We start from the raw sequence: 20,126 nt of genomic DNA, 5'->3' as shown, positions 1-20,126 counted from the left end.
CGAAGAAGGAAAAAGATTTCAAATTTGTCCAGATTTGCGGTTCTTTATTGCAGGGCATTTTTGGCATAGTGAACGTCCGAATTAGGAAAAATCTATTTCAAATATATTTGTATATTTTTGTATTAGCTTTCCAACACTGCTAATTTCACTACAATCTAATACTTGAGCAGAAAGTTATGATTAAAATACAAAGACAAACTCATTCTGTATTCTTTCCAAAAATAACAGATTTTGCTGACTTCTCTTTTCTTAAATTCAAAATTGATTTGAAGTTGAATCTTTCCAAAAGTGAGTTTGCTGACTTCATTCTAATCTTGAAATTTGATGAATTTTCTTCCAAAATCTGTAAAATACAAGAAAACACAAAAGTAATACAAAACATCAAACTATAACAAAACTAAGATTAATGATGGAAATCAAGGCACCGCTTTGAAGTATCTCGTTCAAGTACCAATTGGGCCGGTTACGAGAGCACGAGCAAAGAAGTTTAAGGATGTGCTCAACGGACTCATCCAAGAGTTATGGGCTCAAGCAAATTTGTGGAGGCCCATTGAGCATGATCCACGTGGCCAACAAAGAATTGTCACCTTGATTTAAGTTCTAGAAGAATCCGGTCAAGGCCAAGAATTGGCAAGAAAACAATCGCAGAAAATTTAAACCAAATTGATGCGGAATAATTGATGGTGGGCTATATGGAAATACGTTGGACCACAAAGACAATTGATGGTGAACCGGCATGGAAATATGAAGAGTACCATATTTAGAATGATTTCAAGCCTTATTTAAGTTAGATATTTAAGTATATTTTGATTTGTTTACTTTTTGGATTAGATAGGACCTTATTTTCTTTCCTTGCTAGGAATTGATTTGTTTTATTTTTTTAGGATAGAACTACTTTCTCCGCAAGTAATTTTCTTGTATAAATAGGTGTACCTACCATGTAATAGAGACATTGATGATTCATAAAACTTGTGAGGTTTTATTCTCTTTGGTTCTTTGAAGAACTACTCGAACTTATCGGGATTTCCCGTGGCGTTCATCTCGACTTATCAAACAGAATTTCCACCACCGTTTGTGGCGTCTTCCTTATACCGAGGTTCTTGTTTGTCATAAACAACGGGTCGAGGTTTTTCCATTCGAATCTGTCCTTAGAACAGTCTTGGGTTCCCTTTCGTTGTTGGGTCTCGTTATTCTTGACGGGGTTCACATCAATTAACATATATGATTAAGAGGCTTGAATGTATATCATTCAGCACTTATCATTTATCGACTCGAAGTTAAACATTATAGCATTCTTGTAATATCATTTAAAACCACAAAACATAGTATTTTTTATGATTTAAATACTCACGTTGGCTGCTTGATTTATTGTTTGACAAGGAATTCTCCACGCATGCCACGTAATGTACCACTGTACAATGCATTGCAAAGACATATTAAAACTAACTCAACACATTTCTAACTTTAAATGCCACTTAGGTTCTTGATTCTTTTCCAAAGAGCCACAACCCATGAAAACCCATAAAAATTTTTGACAACCCAATAACTAAAAACACTAACCCGCAAGAAAATCTTAGGGTTAAACACACAAATTACTAATTTACAATACTTAGTTAAAATCTAGGGTTTTGGGTCTTACCTTGATTTATCACAAAAACGAAACACAATGCTTAAAGATGGTTTAGAACACTTCTACACACAAAATACCTAGAGAAATTTGAGAAATCAAGCTCAAACTCCTAAAGATAAACCACAAATACAAGAAAAGCTAGGATTTTTGGATTTACTTCAAATCGATCGGTGAAAACAACGATTTTACGTCAAAGATCACGTTTCCAATGTCATATTCACGTTTGGAAGCTTCAAAATATCAGAATCTAGGGTTTAGTATCAAACCCTAGGGGGAGAGAGAGAGAGAGAGAGAGAGAGAGAGAGAGAGAGAGAGAGAGAGGGGGGGGGGGAGAAATCGTGTGGGAAAAGAGAGAATGAGAGAAAATGAGCTGGAGGAACTCGTCTAGCAACATAAGTCTCAACCTATCCAGACAGGTTAGTAAGCCGTCAGAACACACCTGTGTGATATGTGCATCCAACACTCTCAGGTCGCACTGTCCAGACACATAAATGTCCCGTCGGGACACACGTGAAGAAATGAACTCTTGGCCAAAGCTGTTCAGACACGAAATTGTTCTGTCTGGACATGCTTTGAACTGGGACTCTAGGTAAAATTCGTCTACTAGCCGTCCGGACACAACAGCAAACATGACCTACTGGCTACCCCGTCCAGACACAGAAATGGTTCATCCGAACACCCAACCCAGAAAACTCAGGGTTTAGGCGATTTCTAAGTGCTCATTCTCTATTCTTAGCCTAATTATTCCTTTAATTAATCTAACTTGTGTTTTAAATTCTAAATTAATATATTGAACGTTACAACCTCCTCCAACACCGCAACATTCTTACCCTTGCCACGACCTCTACCTTTCCATGCCATATCTGACTAAGCAAAGTAGCAAGCAAGAAATTACGGCCAAAAACCAGTTGGAGCCATTCAATGATGACCGTCAACCACCCTCACACACTCCTACGGGTGAAAACTAACCAAACACACTTAGCCAAACACCAAGGGATTTCCAACCGCTTCAGAGCTGGGCTAAAAAAATCGTCAGCAACCCCTAAATTCATTAATCCATGCGAGTTGACCTTAAAAAGACCCTACATTTGCAATCTATAACCAAAAAAGCTTGTTTGTAAGGTTCTTCAAAGTCTCAACTACAAGAGAAGCGAAGTTGGTCAGGTGGTAGTTGAAGAAAATGCTTGGCGTTGATATGAGACTTTTGACGTTAAAATATAAAAATATAAACTGTAACAAGACCCACTATTTATATTTAATTATTTTAATGAGAGAAAATTCTTTGCCACTCATTCTGTATACTAGACGTCTTTCTTACACTACCGACGAGGCCCTTGAATTGGAAGGTCCTAGGAAAAAAAAAACCCAAAACGAGAGTATCCAGCTGGCCAGCTCCATGGAAAGCCAAGAGCTTAGCATCAAAGCAAACAAAGTTTTTATGGAAGAAGAAGAAGAAAACCAGGGAACCGCCACCACCACCACCACCAGCGACAGATGCAATTTTGCAGAACTGCCGTGGCATGTAATTCTGGAAATCATGCTGAAGCTCCCCATCGAAGCCTTAATCCGATGCAGGTACGTATGTAAGGCGTGGCATGACTTACTCTTAGATCCTAGTTTTGCCAAACTCCACCATGGCAGCACACCCACTGGCTTTGTGCTTCAATCTAGCTTATTTCCTCATGGCAATTCTGGAGCGCTCTACTTGATTGAGCCTCAAGAACAAGAACCCTCTTCTATAATTGCCAAGTTTAACCAATTCCCATATCTTGAATCTACTCTTGTGAATTCATGTAACGGCTTGATTTGCTCGTGCGATATTCGGATGGCTAATCCCATCTACATATCAAATCCTGTAATGGGTGAGTTCTTGACCCTCCCAAAAGGTGAAACAAATCCCGACCGTCAATTCGTATCTGGGTTCGGGTTTAGCGCCAAGACTAAGCAATACAAGGTGATTAAGTACTCTGAATTTGCAGAGATTTATACTCTTGGAACTGGTGCTTGGAAAAGAAGCGAGCGTGTTCCGCCTGCGCGCCATCGGAGCTTGTTTGGGACTTTTGTGAATGGGGCTCTGCACTGGCTTGTTAAGCTTCCCAATTCCTCCGTGCTTATCCGTTGTTTTGATCTCGAAAATGAGAAATTTCAGACAATCCCGCTGCCTTCGTCTACATTCTATCATGCCAGCTTCGAAAGGTCAAGCCTTGGGATATTGGGAGATTGTCTTTGTTTGAGTTCAGTTGTTGCGTCTGCTTCTTCTGATTGGGATATCCATGTTTGGGTGATGAAGGAATATGGTGTTAGAGAGTCTTGGATCAAAGAGGCTGCGATTAAATATCCAAGCCCATGGGAATACTGGTGGAGTCCTGAATGCGTGAAAGTTATCAGTTTTTTGAAGAACAGGGAAGTTGTGTTGGATTGCGCAGGTTGTCTGGTTATTTATGATGTTGAACAAGAAAGTTTCAGGTTATTGAAGCCTAATGGGATATTATTGACACACGTCAATGCAACTGCTCATGCAACCAGCTTTGTTTCGCTCAAAGATATTGCAAAGGGAGATGATGGCTCAAAAGTGTTGAAATTTTAGATCATGTAAGTTAAGAGTCTAAAGATTTTAGCTTTTACTTGATTTCTTCAATCAACTATAAGTTCATTTGTATTCTTCACTTTCTTCTTGTTCATGTTGATTTGTATATGACCATTAATTTGTGAAAAGCTCCTTTATTGTTGTTGGGAGAATTATTTGTATATAAATTGGGTTGCATAAATTCTTTCAACTTGGTCCGTAAAAGTATTGTGGGTCTTAGAAATATTTTTTTTATTAATGTTATTAAAAAATATGTGAAAAGTATATGCTATTAAAAAATATATATATATTGAGTTGAAAGAATTTTTTTACAACCTAGTTCGTAGTCAATGGCGATTAGTAGGATATTTTTTGACAATTGGTACCTAAATTTGCTCCTGAAATAGGGCAGTTTTGAGGAATACAAAAAGAGGTCGAGTTTCAAATTTGGAAATACAGGATCCAACAAGGCCCCAGATTTTACAGGTTCAAAAAGAACTTCACCATTTCCAATTCTGAATATGATTATTCAAAAAAAAAAAAAAAAAAAACCATTTTTCCATGGAAGCAACTTGGGCAGTGATTCCTAAAAGCATTTTGCCATTGGCAACCATTATTCTGTAAAAATTTCCGTAAATACACATCCCTCCTTACAAAAGCAATGACAGTATGGTCAAGGAAGAACCGAAGAACTACCATAAGACAGTTTCAGCTAACTGATAAAACTCTTCGGAAGTCGGTTGCTTTTTCTTCATTATTTATTCATCAGCTGTCTGCGATTTGCATCAACATCATTATATAAATACACTCTCTATCCCTATAATTTTGCTCTTGTACAGGCAAAACAATCACTTTACCGTCAGTTTTAACTTGGTATAGCATGCAACAATTGGGTAACATAAAATGCTGACAAATCCAGAAAGAATAAATAAATAAATAATTGATAGACAAACATTCCAGATGCCATTGCCAAGGAACAGTGAAAAAAAAAAGGTTAAAATGATGTTTAGAGCTGGAAAACATACAAGTAAAAGAACAACATTGCAAAGTGTGTCACCATACACTTATCATTAGAGACGAGTTTTAAAGTTTATTTCGTTATCAATTGCATAGAACCTGAAATTGCAAATGAATTGGGCAAACATACAACATACTTTGATGAACGTTGGTTGAGCCCAGTACAGTTTCCTCAAAAGTTCAGGGGCAGCGATACGGAAACTTGTAATACAGCAGAACTTACCTAACAGAAATATCATCCTGCAAGCACTGTCTTTCAAACAGAATATGCTTTAGACAGATAACTCAGTTGGGGAAATCAGAATACCATCTGTGTCTGCATAAAGCCATTCCCCATCACAGATCCTTGTCCCAGCAAAGGTAACTGGAACGTTCTTCTCTCCCATACCTTTCTTATTTGCTTTCATTGGATGCGAGGCCAGAGCCCTCACCCCAATGTCACAGCCATTGATCTCATCAACATCCCTGATACAGCCGTTCACAACTATTCCTGCCCATCCATTATTCTGAGCTTGGACGACAGGATTGCCGCCCAATATTGCACACCGCAAACTTCCACCCCCATCTACAACAAGAACTCTGCCATTACCCTTCTCCTCAAGAAACTGACGAACCAAAACATTGTCTTCGAATACCTTGAGGGTAACTATCGGTCCAGAGAAGACTGGGCGACGGCCATATATTTGAAAAATTGGCTGGAGTGCACGAAGCTCACCGCTTATAATTAGTTGTGAGTTTGCATCACAAACTTCAGCAGTTGTAACCAAGGCCATTGGTCCTGAACATGTTCGGGTTAGGATACAAACATCATATATAATTAGACTGGAGAAAAAAAAATAGATCCAACTCAGTTTCGGCAAAATATGTTTAACAAAAAGGTTTCAGCAAATTAGCCATGATATTTTCAAATTCTTCTTTAAGCTAGTTGGTATTCACACTTCATCTCAGGATACATTTGGATGGAGGAAGAGGAAACGAGAGGGGGCTAACCCTTCCCCTTGTTTAGATGCTATTTTTTAAGGCATGGGGAGAAGATTTGAGGACATTCGGAGGGGTATGGTACAGCCTAAAAGCCCTCATCTCAATTTCCTCAAAGTGGGAGAATTTGAAGAGAGAAAATGCCAAGTTTTAACATATTTTTCTCTATATCCCTTTTACCCTAAATAATTGATTATATTTCAACATCTAAACAAATGGTTATCACGTATTTCACACTTGTGTCAATTTACAAAATAGCATATAATTTTCTCTCCTTTTCACCCTGCAACCAAACAAAGCGAGGGATACCTATTCCCGTCTTCCATCCTATTATTTATTGAAACATCACAACAAAGGAAAGACTCCATCTCATCTGCTCTCTTCTACTCGATCTCCCTCCACCCTGATCCTTTCCCCTCCCATCCCTCCAAACTCCCAAACACAACGTTAGATGTATTTTTAATTGGCAAGTTATGTACACACCCAGTGGAGATTTTGCACCTATGACCTCACCCTCCACCCTATTTTTATTGGGGGAGTAGGCACTATATGAGCTAGGGCTCTTTGGCTATTCTTTCAACTTAGTTTCGGATACAAAGAAACAGAATACTAATATATTTTGCATTAGTTTAAGAAAAACAACCAAAGGTTCCGATTCCTAAGAATAGAAAACAAGCTCAAAATTTCCATAGCAGTTGCAAGCATGAAAGTAGCAGCCTCTTGGGAGACATTGATTCCTACAAATAAAGCATAAGCTCAAATTTCCATTTCTGTGGCCTGCATTAACTTCTAGGGAGACACTACTATTGAATTGGCAAATGACTTTTATGGAAAAAAGGTGAAAGGGCCAGCCTAATACTTTCCGATTGAACATAGAGAGCTACTATTTTGCACCAAGACTTTTTTACTGAGAGAACTTGGAGTCAATGTCTGCAGAAACTATTTTATTAAAATGACATCAACATCACATTGCTAGCAAAGGGGTGAATCATAAATCACTCAACCCATTTTATATTCCGCTCAAATGAAGTTCCAATCACATATCAGAACCACTCTTTTCAACCCCGATATTATTCATCGTGGTTTCTCCATTTTCAGCAAACAGCTTCACTTTATTGCTTATAACCGTTATATAGTTTGATTTAATAGGGAAAAAAAAAACATGCTAGATTTTAGACAAACCTGGAAGGACTTTGTTCTGAGAAAAATGTAAGGTAAAACGGTAAAGGTCAGAGGTATAAATTTGGAGAAAGGAATGAGGTAATGGTTGCTATCCTAGAACATGCACTGGAATGTATCTTTAGAGAAGCACAATACAAATCAAATGGTAATGACCACATGGAAGTATATACCAACATAAAAATCTATAACTGTTGCAATTATGTGACAGGTATATTTCTTTCAAAAAAAGTAGGATCGACGAAATACCAAAATCACACACACAAACAAGCTAGATAAGTCAGCCAAGAAAACCAACTACCCATAGCCCTATCCCTTCTATTTCAAGTTAGCACCATAAATATTGTTTCACAATTTTTCTACGACTAGGGCCATGTGTGATGCTAAATTAAAAGCAACTGAAACAATTCATTACTTACTATTACAGTCATCGATCTTTGCTCAGATGACCAAACTTTCTCAACTCCTTTTCTTGCCTAAAATCCATCCAGTTCACCTCTAACTTCTACAGAATGTATACATCCAAGAACCATGATGATCTTTAATACATATTGCTAAGAAAGGGCCATACCAACAGGAAATTAATTTACATATTATCAAATCAAATGCTAAGGCTTGTTCTAGTAAAGGATAATTAAATCCAAAAACAGTGAAGGATAAACTTTCCAAGTTAATTGATTGGATACAGCAAAGGCACTAGTGGGGTTTTGTCTGTTATTTCAATTAAACCTTGGAATTTTATCAACATGTGACAATGTAGTTTGGTCAATTAAGTTATTTAAGAAGTTCATATATTTGATAGAATGAACCAACATAAGACTAACAATTAGATATGGGACACAGAACCAGACCAGCTCAGATAAAATGAATCAGCTGGATAACATCAAAAAACAAGATGCGTAATTTCTTCTTTTTCTAAAAAGCCAAATGACCTGACAGCAGGAGTAAGGAGAAACGTGAACTGATCTGATTAACCACAATGCTTGGAAAGCTTAGTATAAGCATGAGGGAAAAGTAGGAAAGTCTGAAACTTTAAGCAAAAGACATCATGACCCACTTACTAACAAATAAAGCAGATGGTATTCCACAATTCCAGTAACAAATAGGATTAAGAGTTCATTCAATAACTGAGTAAAATAAATACATACGTTTAAGCCAAACAATCCCAAAAAAGAATCATATCATTGAATTTGAAATCTTTCCTTACGTTGATGATGAAGATGAAGCATCAAACCAAAATAAGAAAATGCACAAAAAGACGTGTGTCAAAATAAAGCTTATATTTTGATTTCTCTAGCCCATGATTAGTACCAAAGCCACCCCAAATGTTTCATATGCAAATTGTTTTATCCTAGCAGACGGTTAAGTATGATCTGTAGAATAAGATATATTTCTTTGCCGGACACCCCCCCCCCCCCCCCCAATGTATTAAAATGCATTAACAAGCTTAAAGCAAACATAAGGGATGCTACATAAGCATCCGCTGGTATCATAGCCATGGAATTTTGCCGAAAACATAGATGCAGTGGTAACAGCCAATATCGGCCAGTATTGGCATTTTGGCTGTTACTAGGTGGAGATCAGCCATTACAAGTTTCATATTAGTAACACCTATAAATATAGAGTAATATCAGCATAAGTTCCAAAACCAATACATATCCATCATTATGTAACATAGCAGAGGATATTCAATCTATGATATCCCCTAAAATTTTCTACAGGAGGACCTCCTACTGGGATCTATACAAGACCCATGTGGACCCTCAAAAAGTTGACATCTTCATCTCGTAGAAGTTTATAAGAATTATGTTTGTAAGAGGATATTAAACCTTTTCTTACATAACCTTATTGCATTTGTATACAATAACACAGAATTTCTTCATGTTGGACAATATATTTTGGTAAAATCCGAGTCTCCAAAACATAAGCACATAAAAAACTTTTGTTTGATCCCTTTAACCAAATCCAAAGGGTCAACAAGTCCAGCAATTTGGGTCCAACCACACGTAGTTTAGCAAATCAGGATTAAGTAATTAATCAAATATCATAAAGCTTCAGGAAAAGTGCTTCCTAATCGATATTTAAAAGAAACTAGAACTATATCGGTTGGAGTTGAGGATACAAGATGCGAGATATGGAAAGGAAGATATACACTTTCAAAGGATTGAATTTATTTTCCTCGATTTTGTCAGAATCCAAACAGAGAGTAAGAAAAAGGAAAACTAGAGAGCAAGAAATGGATAATAGCGGTCAGATGAGGAAATCAAAAAGAGCATGAGATATCATCCAATGGTCGTGATTTTTACCTGTGGTCGAGTCTGAATGACAAACCACGAAGCTCTGCGATTCAAGAATATGCAGTGGTAAACAAGAGAGACTGGCAATTCTCAACTCACTAGTGCAGGAGGGATCATATACAAGTTTGAGAGCTGTAGCGCGTGGGGTAAGTTCCTAACAATTGGGGCTTCTCATTATGAGTGGGTGGATATCAAACAAAGTTGTTCAAATAAATATTTGCCTGTCAGACTATTTATTCGGACGAGTAACTCTTATTTTCCTCAACAGTTAATTGCTTTAGATATTTATCCAATAATTTTATGATATATATATATATATATATATATATATATATATATATTAAATGAAGTGCATGTTCTATATTTAGAGCCATATGAAGAGAGAAAGAGTGGAAAATGTTAAGGTAAGAGAAGGAAATACATCCCAAAAAAGAAAAGCAAAAGGATGTAGTCAACTATAAATTTTTTTTTTTTTTTTAGAAGTGCAAGGCAGAAAGAGAAAAGAGGAAAGGATTCATAAAAAGTTAAATTGATGGGAATATAGTTAGAATGAAGTTTGGTTGTGGCTCAATTTGCCACGTAATAGACACAGAAGTTAGCACTTTGGTTGACATGACTAGCTGACCAACAAGTTGTTAGTCAACTCTAAAGTTGGAATTAATATTTTAGCTAACAAGATGCGTGGGCAACATTAGGTAATTAAATCCAACACATATTTCTAAAATTGTTTTACCGTTTGTCATTTAATAAGAGGAAGAAAAATTGAATAGACTAGGAGCATCTATATCTAAAGGAGATAGACTTATTGAAATTGTATTGAAAAAGAAAAAAAAAAATTGTTTATAAAAAAGGTTTCATTTTATCAAAATTCAGTTTGGATCTTTTTTAGAGAAAAAAGTCAATAAATTTGTGTTTTTTACCAAACAAAATTATTTTTACTTGATTAAAAGTACTTTTTAAACTTTCAACTCAATTTCAAACATACTTAAGTTAGCAGTCTTTGCACTATAATCACATTGGATCCAATTTAAGTTGATCGGAGCTTGTAGTTCACGTGCTCCATAAGAGCGTGAGAACGTTTTATCTATTATGCTAAAGTCGCGGCCAAAGAAAACAAAAAACACGGTTTCACAAGGTGACGTCAATGACGCGAATCTTGCTACCTCATTTACGTGATGTAAGGGTTAGCGGGGTCTCAATCGTAATTTGCGACTGAGCACGATATTTCCAGAAACCGGCAGAGCCCGAGGCTCCATTACCAAATTTCAACAAGTAATAAGTTTCTTGAATTATGAAGCCAATTTGTAGATAACAAGTCTCACCCACATTGGTAATAATACAACACAACAGTTACCAAGTTAACAAAACAGGAAATAAGCACAACAGCTACAACAAAAACACCATCACAATGCCTTATTATTTCAAATCTATTGGCAAAACCCAGCTGCAAGAAGAAGGTAAATAATTTTAAGTCAACTTGTAAATGGTTTTCGTGTCGGCAGCTTCTTTCAGAGTCCCTTTCTCAACATGCTCCCACCACTTGAGCAAGAAATTGTCCACCACTAGTCTGAACCAAGGGGACAGCTTCAAACCCTCCTCACCAGCATCTGCTTTCCTCAACAGCTCTTTCAATTCTTCCCGATTCACATATTTAACATCGGCTACTTCGTCGGGGTTTGGATTATTATTAACATCTCGTACAATGAAGAGTAGGTAATCAACTGCAAATGAAGGACAATAACAAAATGGTCAAGCTGACAGTAAAATGGTATAGGACTCGTTTGATAATGCTTTTTAGATGGTGTTTTTTTACCTTTTGATTGCGATGTGACATAAAAGTAAAAGTCGATTAGAGTGTTTTGTAAATGTTTTATGTGTTGAATTGTTTATTAATACTTTTACTTTTTTGCTAAATGGTCTTAAAAAGCATTAGCAAACGAGCCCAAATACTTCTTCCATGTGCGCTACTCTCAAATACATAATTAATGAAAAAGCCTGCTAAATTTAGCAGCTACCTTAGCTACAGTTTCGAGCTACTGTTCCATATGGAGGGTCAACCTTAGATTTTAATATTTCACTTTTTCCCTAACTTCTGCAGCTGGAACTTAGTTGCATAAATTTTCCCAGCAATAGAATCACTACATCATGCTCACCAAAGATTCAAAGAAAAGAAAAGAAAATTGAACGCCAGATAAGTGATGTGTAAGAGTAACCAAGTTGAAATTATTACGTTCATGCTCCCCCCACTTGCCATCGGAAGGTGCCTTGTACAGCATGCGGCCCAGTGGAATGAACTGATCAACTGGCACATCTTCAGCAGGAATACCCAGTTCATCCAAGAGCTTTCTTTGTGCAGCATTCCTTACACCTGGCACATAAAAGCATTTAAACCATTACCAAAAATTTAAAAATGACAGGAAATCAAAAGCTCTCAAAGGATGTAAAATATGTAGAAATATGTACCAAGGGCATTCTGCTCAATAAGCTCAGATTCACGGTATAATGGATGGCTGCAGCACGTGTTTGTCCACACAAGAGGGAATGTTACCTTTGTTCCAGAACGTTGCTGTACAAACAACAAACAGTATAGAGCATGTCACCATCTATATCCTACCAATTATAGTAATACATCATGGGCATGCAATATATGCCCATAAACTTTCAAGCAATGGCCAGACACAAGAATGTAGAAAAGAAGCAAAAAAAGTAATGGGAGGCTTCATTTGTTAAATCATTATCCTTCTCACTTTTGTTTGCTGCTTTCAAAATAAAAACATTAACAAACAACTAAAAACACAGAACACTCAAAACTGTTTTCACCTTTATGTCACGTCCAAACACTTTTTCAAACCAAAAACAAAAAGCTCCCCTCAAAACACATTAACAAACGGAGCCTAATCATCATTTAAATGTAGTAATGTGGCGTGAACATCCAATGACAATTCATAATAAACATATATAAAACTTCAGGGGTAAGTAAATGCATTTACAAATAACAGAGTATAAGATGAACACCACTATGACTGACAGTTAAAGACTCATATTCAATTATTTGTTCACAAAATCTTGCGCCAGATGACATGGCAGACTCCCATTTGAAAAGGCATCAAATTATTTCCTTTTGGTCTGAAAAGGCTTGAACGTATGAAAACCACACTTTGTTGCATTTTTCAACTTTTGTCTTCACTTTTTGATCCTTTCTTTTTCCCTGCGTTATATTCTAAGATCATCTTCTTACTAACTTCAACATAAAAAGAAGCACCTATCAGGCACAAAAGGATTATGGTAACAGGTTCATAGCAGTCTGCACAATCTGTCTCTTGCCTGGTTCTAATCATTGAACATCTTTAAATGCCATTCCATTCATAGTATTTGTACACAGTCATACAGCATTCTCTCATTCCTGTACCGTGTTGATAATTCATTTTTCCTTTTATTTTTTTTTGTCCTGAGCATGTGTGATAGCCCACTTGCAATTTTCCAAATAAGGATGCTAACGTAGCAGCCACAGTTTCTGAGGAAGGTTCATAACATGCATCTATTATATACTTTGTTATTAATAAGCGTTCTACACTTGGGTATAATGCTATCCCTGTGGTCTCATGTTTCACACATCAGAGCCAGCAATTATTATTTTTATTTTTTAAAACTTTCTTGTTTTGAATACGTTACGTTTCTAGTGTAATAAGGTTCCTAGTTTAATCACACTTGAAGTTCTTGAAAATATGAAGTCATCTTTCTTTTCTTCTATTTATAACTGAGGTTTTTGACGAGGTCAAAAATGGAAAGTATGGTAATATTTCATAACATAAATCATATGTGAAGATTCCTAAGATTATGAAGATAAGTAGCAGAATAACGAATATAGGAAATAATATTTCTGAAGCTGCGTTAGGTTCTAACAGTTGTACCCAAAGCACAAAAGCATGCAGACTTCTATTCTAGACACCTTATCTAAACTACATACCTGAAGAAGCAACTCATGTTTTGAGTTAAACAGAAATACACTGAAAGCTCTATGCAGCATATTTCCAGATTCAATTTTTTCCCACAAGTGACCTGAATATTTGCAGAGGCACAAAGCAATGAAGAAACCAAGCTTAATGGTCCAAAGAAGACAAACACAGCAGTTATAGATACATGCATGCTATTCTAGTAACTGCATAATAGAATGTGGTGTTTTAGGTGAAAGCATACAAAATACGGTGTCGGGTTGGGGCAGAAAGAGAAGGACAAAAATGTTAAAAACTCCATTTAGTACTCACAATATTCTGTTCCTATAATAGTAATTAATGTCAATGCTTTAAAAAAGATAAAGGTAACCTGACCTAAAACGATATGATGGCGTCTCATTAGAAACTTTGTGCTGGAAAGGTTGGGGGAAGGTCTGTAGACACATCAGATTTTAAGTGGGTGATGGCTCCAAGGTTAGTTTCTGGCATGACCTGTGGTGTGGGGATATGACCCTAAAGGATGCTTTCCCAGCTTTATTTGGCATTGCTTGCACAAAGGATGCTCATGTTGAGGGCTCATATAAAATTTTCAGGACATGCCATTCAGTTGAACGTGAGCTTTATTAGATTGGCTCAGGATGTGGAAGTGAATACCTTTGTCTCGTTTTATAGGTTGTATTCAGTAAGATTGAGACGTGAAGGGATTGACAGGCTATGATTGATTCCTTTCAAAATAGGGTTGTTTGGTGTTAAATCTTTCTACAATGTCTTGGTTTGTCTTGATGGTATTCGTTTCCCTTGGAAAAATGTTTGGATGACTAAGGTCTCGTTGAGAGCGGCTTTTTTTGTGTGGTCAGCGGCCCTAGGGAAAATCCTTACCCTTGACAATCTCTGTAAGCGGAACGTCATTGTAATGGATTGGTATATTATGTGCACAAGAAATTGAGAGTCTGCGGATCCCCTTCTTCTTCATTGTGAGGTTGCTTGTACCATGTGGAATGTTTTCTTCAAACATTATGGGTTATCTTGGGTTATGCCAAGACGAGTTGTTAACGTGTTTGCTTGCTGGTGGACTGCCGGCAGCACTCTGAGTGCCGTTGTTTAGAAGATGATGGCTTTATACCTTTTGTGGTGTCTATAGCAGGAGAAGAATGATAGGTGTTCTGAGGATAGCGAGAGGTCTTTGGAGTAGTTGAAATCTTTTTTCTTAAACACTTTATACCTATGGGCAGTTGCTTATGTTTCTCCTTTAGTAATTAGTTTTCATGATTTCCTTGTTCTGTTTGCCCCTTCTACCTATGTGGCTTCTCTTGTATAGTTCACGTGTACATGAAGGCGTCTTACGCTTTTAATGATATTTCGATTACTTATCAAAATAAAAACTTTGGGCTGGCAATATATCCTTTTAATCAGAACATGAGTGCCAATTTTGTAGCCATGGAAAATCATCCTTTGGGACATAGATAGTATAGTTTTGAGCGTACTAGGCAAGTGCTTGGAGTATATATCAGCATTTATTATTCAACATATGATATCACTTTTCTAAGTCAAAATTATATTGGTTTGCAGAACACTTACTAAATTATCCAATACAACAAAGCGAAGGTTCTGCTAACTCAAAAGAATATCAAAACAATCACTACTTCATAAATGCTGTAAATTTGTTTTCTTGAATTTTCATCTACGCCTTGTAAACTATAGTAATCACCAGATCAGATTTTAGACATATTCATTTAGAGATATAACTCTATCAAATCCTAAACCATTTCATGATGGCCTGAACCTTTAAACCCCAATGTACATATACAAGGAAGAAATAAGAGTGATATCAAAATGGTGCCCCCCCCCCCAAAAAAAAAAAAAAAAAAAAGAACAATGGAAGACAAAATGGTTGCAGTATGAAAATATTGCTTACAGTTATATTTGGTATCATGACCAACTACAGAATCATTCTCATCCACCAAAATGCATCTGTAGAAAATTTTGAATGTGATTACATCATCAGCTGAGCAAGAACAAGAAATTAATGGATGATAAAGTACACCTCAAAGCTTGAATACTTAAAAGGGAAAGAAAGAGGGAGGCGGCTCTAGTGTACTTAAAACATAATTTGTAAAATAATACCAAATTGGACACGAAAGATAACATCAGAAAAAATCTGAGCAACAAATAAATATAAAGCAACCGCATAAATCAAAATAGTAGCATCAGCAGTTCGCTCTTGTGTAATACTTTGCATACCAATTCATCTTTTATCACTATGATTTTACCCATTTCCATGCACTGTAAGCCTAATATCTGTTTCTTAATAGTACATATTTGAAAACAAATTACATATACTCATCTTAACGCTGACACATTAATATAAATATTGTCATCTATAAATTGAATTTGACTTTAGATTCTCAGTAGCATAAAAAAAATAAAAAATAAAAATAAAAAAGGGGCACTTGTACGTCCAAAAGCAACTCTTCCCAAAAATTAAGACAGAATCATAAAATCAGCATTACATGAATGAGAGCTGTCTAATTTAACATTCTCAGAAACCAAACAAAACTTATACAAGCAGAGTTATACTGATATATCAGTTGGTCATACTTCTCTTTTGCATCATGAACCATAAAGCACTCCAATCTGTACCATTTTTAACTTTAAATATATATATATATATATATATATATTTTTAATGCACTCCAATCTATAACACCACCACATTAGCTTCACCACTGCCATACAGCATTGTCACTATAAAAACCACTATCAGGCTACCACTTTCCTTGGCACTCTGCTTGCTTACTCTGACCATTTGACATACACCTATTACTGAGAGGGACATTACGAAAGTAAAAAAATTGGGCAAGCCAATTTTGAACCTTGCCAATACTGGCTGGCGTCAGTTCAGTTAGTGACAGAAACAGAATTAGTTTTACAACATAATTTGGAGGATCCCATCAGAAACGCTAGTCTGAACCCATAAAAGTTTTGGTCCAACAATATTGGCCACCCTGTATGCAACAAAAGTACACACATGACTTACCCACTTGATGAATGTCCCAAAACAACAATTAAAAGTTGATGATGACATTAGTCTAAAACCTACCACACAATAAAAAAAAAAAAAAAAAAAAAAAAAAAAAAAAAAAGCAAAAAGCAAAAAGCAAAAAGCAAAAAACAAAACAAAACAAACAAAAACAAAAAGATCAGCTGGGTTTTATTTTTATTCCATTTGAATTAAGCTAGAATAGAACTAGAAATATGTAGCTGTAGATCTTGAGAGTACAGGTTGAACTTATTCTAGTAATTATTTCCACCTTTAATGACCCTTGGGCAACAAACAGAGACGCATTGATTTTTCACACAAACGATTATTCCATCCCAATATCAAATCACTCGCACAAGTGCGCATGCACATAGACACATGCTCCTCTATTGCAAAGTCAATCACACTACAAAACACGTCTGCATATATATACACATACATAAATACACATATACATACATATGTGTGCGTGCGCGTGTGTATATATGTATGTACGGTGCATTTAATGTGTATCAGGTGTCTATGTATGTAGTCCGATGCATGCCAAAATGTAATTATGTTAGTGTATGAGCGTGTGTGTGCGTGTGCGCGCGCGCGCATGCAAAATTGTACACAGCAACCAAAATTCTGTATGATAATCAAGGAAATTAAAACATAACTATTAGCCGAACCCAAACTCAATCAAACTCTTTCACTTAGCTGAGCCAAAATCCATCATCTTTGAAATACCCAAAACAAACCCAAGAATTCATTTTGATATATATTCATTTCCTCAGAACCCAAACAGAGCACAACGAAATCAGCCCGAAAGAAAAAAGAGAAAAAAGAAAATCGAATAACCAAAAGTTTTTCATTCTTTTCCGAATCCAAAACAACATCGAATAAAAAAAAATGGCTTTCTTTCCCTTTGTCCTCTTTCCCACCTACCAAACAGATAAATTAAGAGAAATGAAACCGAGACGTAAATAAGAAAAAAGAGAAAGGGGCAAAATGGGAATACGTACTCGTCCTCAAACATGAGGCGTCGCTGGACAGCGTCCATGCCGGCGTCAGGCGCGTCCCCCATGGCGACGTTAAAAGTTGAGAGGACCCTGGCGGTAAGAGGAGAGACCGTTTTGGAAATAGGACGGAGCCCGAGGAGAGGGCGAGGGACAAAAGCGGAAGTCAAACGATGGAATTTGGGCGTGGAAGCAAGTGAGCAGGAGAGCCTGGCCGCAGTGGTTTTAAGAAGCGGAGGAGTCAGAGACATTTGGGGGGGTCTGCCTCGGAGATTCCGCCTTGGTTGAACTTTAACTTTATTAATCCATAATGAATGAGGATCCGTCCAAATTTCTTCCAAATTTTAATTGAGAATCCCTTGAGAGGATCTGACTAGCTATTGAAAAAGTAAATTCTTATTAGCTGTATATTCTTTTTAACATATTTTTTATTTTACTTTTTATTTGAATTTAAATATTATTTTGTGTAAAAAAAATACGAAAGAAATAAGAAAAGAGAAAAAAATAATAATAGTAAAAAACTTTTTGTAGGGTGAATTGTAAAAATTTATTATGTTTATTTTGTTGGAGATAAAAAATGACTTATTTAATAGTCTAATTTGACTATTATAGTTTATAAATCATTTATCTATTCTTTGAAGATGCGTGATTACGTGTTTGAAAACTTGGTAAAATTCAAGTTTTCCATTTAATGTGATTTAATAAAAAGAAAAGGAAAGAAAAAAGAAAGAAGAAGGGAAGATTACCATTCATATAAACAGCCAATCCAACAAGTGATGCCACGTGAAATTCGAGTACAGGGTTGTGTTGGAACTTGGAAACCATCACGAGCAATATTCGCCTAATAAACAAAACGATAAATAAATCTCAGTAGAGTATGCTGAAGAAAACCAAATTTAAATGATAAATGTTAAAGGTATTAAATATTTTATTAAGAGATGAATATTAAGATGATGTGAAATTTGAATTCGTCTTAACACCTCTCATATAGCACAATATTAAATCACAAAATATTCCAGAAAGTTTAACCGATAAAAGGTAAATACAATTATGTTAATCGATATTAAAAATTGTAAAGCTTATTTATTAGTACATGTAACATTTGAGGAATGCTACATGTACTTAAACTTTTATAAAGAGAATCTTACTAATTGATGTGGAACTCATTCATTGAAAATTATAAAAACAATTAATAAAAAAAAAATGATACTAGTATCAATAAATAAGCTCCACATCATCTTAATAACGTTCCTTTTGTAAAAATTTAAGTACATGTAGTATTTTTCATAACATTTTTTTTTTATTAATTATTTTTATTATCTCTAATAAATAAGATTCATATCATCTTAATATCCATCTCTTAATAAAATATTTAGTATTTCTATCCTTTCTTATTTAAATTTGGTTTTCTTTAACATATTCTACTAATATTTATTTATTGTTTTGTTTATTAGGCGAATGTTGTTCGCGATGGTTTCCAACACAACCCCTGACAGAAATTTCACGTGGCATCACGTGTTGGGTTGGCTGTTAAAGGAATAGTAATCTTTCCTTTTCTTTTCTTTTCTTTTCTTTTTTCTAATCACATTAAATGAAAAACATGAATTTGACCAAGTAGCCATGCTTTTCACGTTGTTGATTGAGATTTACGTCTTTTAACAAACTTTAACATTTAGAAAACGAATAGGAAAGGATACAAATCATTTTCTATCCATCTCTTATTTATTTCATTTTCAAATTAATCATTAAATTTGTAAGGTTTACATTAAACCCTATAAATTCAATAATAAATTTAAAACTTTATTATATGAAAATGGGTAAAAAATAAATTTGGCTCATGTCCCTAAATAATAATTTAGTATGAAAAATACTAGATACTATAATTCTGTATATCATTCATCTAATTAATAAAGTTGACATGACACTCTCAACTAACATTTTGATTAATCATTATTAAATAAATAATCTAATGGACAATTTGAAGTGCCACATCAACATTATTGAACAATTATAAAATAAAAATGTATTTAGTATTACTCATTCAAAATACTTAGGTTACATTTGATAGGTTGAACTTATTAGTACCTAGGAATAAGAATAAGTATTACAAGGAATAAAAAAACTGAAATTAAGAAAAAGTAATGCTTGGACCACCTCCAAGTGATTGGGCGTGGCCGAATCACTTCTAGTGGGTGACAGAGCCACCAACTAAACACATTTGGGGGTGGCTCCAAACACGTTTGAGGGTGGCTTATACACTCTCTAAATCACATAGGGGAACACGATTGAGGGTGGCTTGGTCACTCCCCGAATAGCGTAGGATTGGTTGAACCACCCTTAAATACTTTGGGTGGTTCGAACACCCATCTTTTGTTCTTCTTTCTTTTTTCATTTTTAACTTTAGAGGTATTTTTGTTAATTTAGGTAAAAATAATTAGTTCGATTGTTTGTGAAGGGATAACCAATGT

The 20,126-nt window shown here is 35.6% G+C and overlaps 3 protein-coding genes across 3 annotated transcripts; 1 reads left to right on the top strand and 2 right to left on the bottom strand.

Moving 5' to 3' along the window:
• Positions 1-2,947: 2,947 nt before the first annotated feature.
• Positions 2,948-4,345, top strand: LOC133851672 (F-box protein At3g07870-like). Its single transcript, XM_062288203.1, has one exon. It carries the CDS (start codon positions 3,027-3,029, stop codon positions 4,215-4,217), a length of 1,191 nt encoding a protein of 396 aa, XP_062144187.1. The 5' UTR covers positions 2,948-3,026; the 3' UTR covers positions 4,218-4,345.
• Positions 4,346-5,176: 831 nt separating this feature from the next.
• On the bottom strand, positions 5,177-9,876 carry LOC133851944 (putative 4-hydroxy-4-methyl-2-oxoglutarate aldolase 2). The gene is made up of 2 exons (XM_062288580.1): positions 9,677-9,876; positions 5,177-5,991 (listed from the first exon to the last, which is right to left on the bottom strand). Exon 2 carries the CDS (start codon positions 5,984-5,986, stop codon positions 5,486-5,488), a length of 501 nt encoding a protein of 166 aa, XP_062144564.1. The 5' UTR covers positions 5,987-5,991; positions 9,677-9,876; the 3' UTR covers positions 5,177-5,485.
• Positions 9,877-10,930: 1,054 nt separating this feature from the next.
• LOC133851661 (isopentenyl-diphosphate Delta-isomerase I) lies at positions 10,931-18,004 on the bottom strand. Its single transcript, XM_062288182.1, has 6 exons — positions 17,665-18,004; positions 15,536-15,591; positions 13,635-13,726; positions 12,131-12,233; positions 11,898-12,035; positions 10,931-11,388 (listed from the first exon to the last, which is right to left on the bottom strand). The coding sequence occupies exons 1-6, from the start codon at positions 17,907-17,909 to the stop codon at positions 11,135-11,137; spliced, it is 888 nt and encodes a 295-aa protein (XP_062144166.1). The 5' UTR covers positions 17,910-18,004; the 3' UTR covers positions 10,931-11,134.
• Between the last annotated feature and the right edge of the window lie 2,122 nt (positions 18,005-20,126).

Source organism: Alnus glutinosa, chromosome 12 (genome assembly GCF_958979055.1).
Source record: "Alnus glutinosa chromosome 12, dhAlnGlut1.1, whole genome shotgun sequence".
NCBI lineage: Eukaryota > Viridiplantae > Streptophyta > Magnoliopsida > Fagales > Betulaceae > Alnus > Alnus glutinosa.
The sequence above is the reverse complement of the archived record's forward strand: the minus strand, read 5'-3'. Positions and strand labels throughout refer to the sequence as shown.

Excerpts from the sequence above, each read along its gene's own strand:
- LOC133851672 (XM_062288203.1), top strand. The coding sequence starts at position 3,027 with ATGGAAAGCCAAGAGCTTAGCATCAAAGCAAACAAAGTTTTTATGGAA.
- LOC133851944 (XM_062288580.1), bottom strand. The coding sequence starts at position 5,986 with ATGGCCTTGGTTACAACTGCTGAAGTTTGTGATGCAAACTCACAACTA.
- LOC133851661 (XM_062288182.1), bottom strand. The coding sequence starts at position 17,909 with ATGTCTCTGACTCCTCCGCTTCTTAAAACCACTGCGGCCAGGCTCTCC. Across the intron at positions 12,234-13,634 it reads AACATGAGTTGCTTCTTCAG|CAACGTTCTGGAACAAAGGT; the intron begins GTATGTAGTTTA and ends TTGTTTGTACAG. Across the intron at positions 11,389-11,897 it reads CAAGTGGGGGGAGCATGAAC|TTGATTACCTACTCTTCATT; the intron begins GTAATAATTTCA and ends CTTCATTTGCAG.